The 1455-nt window shown below is 41.1% G+C and overlaps 1 protein-coding gene across 1 annotated transcript; it reads right to left on the minus strand.

The window, feature by feature from the left end:
• Positions 1–422: 422 nt before the first annotated feature.
• LOC111960144 (stonustoxin subunit beta-like) lies at positions 423–1123 on the minus strand (the record flags this gene model as incomplete). Its single annotated transcript, XM_023982047.3, has 1 exon — positions 423–1123. A coding segment is annotated over one exon (576 nt), but the record flags the coding sequence as incomplete, so codon positions are not given.
• Positions 1124–1455: the final 332 nt, after the last annotated feature.

The raw sequence follows: 1455 nt of genomic DNA on the forward strand, positions 1-1455 counted from the left end.
TATTAAAACATTTCCACCTCTCTTCTTCCATCTATTACTGTACTGTCATATTGTGATCAATATTAAAACATTTCCACCTCTCTTCTTCCATCTGGTTGATGATCCTTTATTAGTCACATCTGTCACTTATACATTTCATTCAGTTTATACACAAACACGATTGTTGTGTCAAGAATTTGACAAATAAACATTGTACAATATTTAAAAACACCAAGAAGCCCAATAACAACAAGATCAATGATTTCTAAATGAAACCAGTTTTAACAACACAGTGTGGTGATTCAAATGAATTAATATTATTAATATTAATGAATGACTCTAGATGACAATGTCTGTCAGTTTCAATGGTGTTATTAATGAATATTTACAATCATATGTTTACAAACTAGAGAGATATTCATACCAAACACCCTGGATAGAGGGGTTAACACACTAGAGAGATATTCATACCAAACACCCTGGATAGAGGGGTTAACACACTAGAGAGATATTCTACATTGTTGCTCCAGTTTGTCTTACTGAACATGACCCTGATTAGAGTGAAACATCATGTTGTGTTTGACACAGGAACCACCTGACACAGGGACACTGAGGAGTCATCATGAATCCTAAACCCTGGATAGAGGGGCTCAGTGAATGTGGTGTGTAATGTGTAAAGGTGGGTCAGTGTGTCAGAGGAGGCTCTATAGAAGGACAGAGTGCCGGCTGGCCAGTCCAGAAACACTCCTACTCTGTGGGAGCTGGAGGGSGGGACGTCTATGGTGGTGAGATTATCATTGTGCCAGGCAGTGAAAGTTTTGTCAGAGCAGGTCAGACTCCAGGACTTGTCATTGTATCCAAGCCCACAGTCATAACCCTTTCCTCTCCTGCTGATTCCTTTATATGTCACTCCTATATCAGCCCATTCCCCACTCCACTCTACCTCCCAGTAACAGCGCCCAGTCAGACCCTCTCTACACAGCACCTGTTTCCAGCCCTCAAATCTCTCTGGGTGATCAGGATACGGCTGCTCCTCTCTCCTACATGTCACCTTTCTGTTCTCCTCAGACAGAGAGAGGAGTCTGTCTACTGTGTTTAGGTCCAGTGTGAGATCACAGACATCTGATGGATGAAACCAGACACAATATTAGAAATCATCATCATTCACATTAGAATGTTAACTCACTTTTCACTAATTCATTTCATGTAGATGTTTCTAGGTATCAAAAGGAGAAGTTAAGGTAACTTNCCAAACACCCTGGTGTCATGACGTTGCCTGGGGTTTATGACAGTCATAAATACCTCTTCCCCCCTTTTTCCTCTCCCTACTCTACTGATGTGACATAAGAAAACCCCTTGGTTAACATAGAGATTCTGGGAACATCAGAAGTTGGGGGAATGAACTATATTCTGGTAATCCGACCAACTGAACATATGCGGTGGTACTTAAGGTATATTATGTCAGTTCGGGCACAT

This window comes from Salvelinus sp. IW2-2015, linkage group LG37, assembly GCF_002910315.2.
Source record: "Salvelinus sp. IW2-2015 linkage group LG37, ASM291031v2, whole genome shotgun sequence".
Taxonomy (NCBI): domain Eukaryota; kingdom Metazoa; phylum Chordata; class Actinopteri; order Salmoniformes; family Salmonidae; genus Salvelinus; species Salvelinus sp. IW2-2015.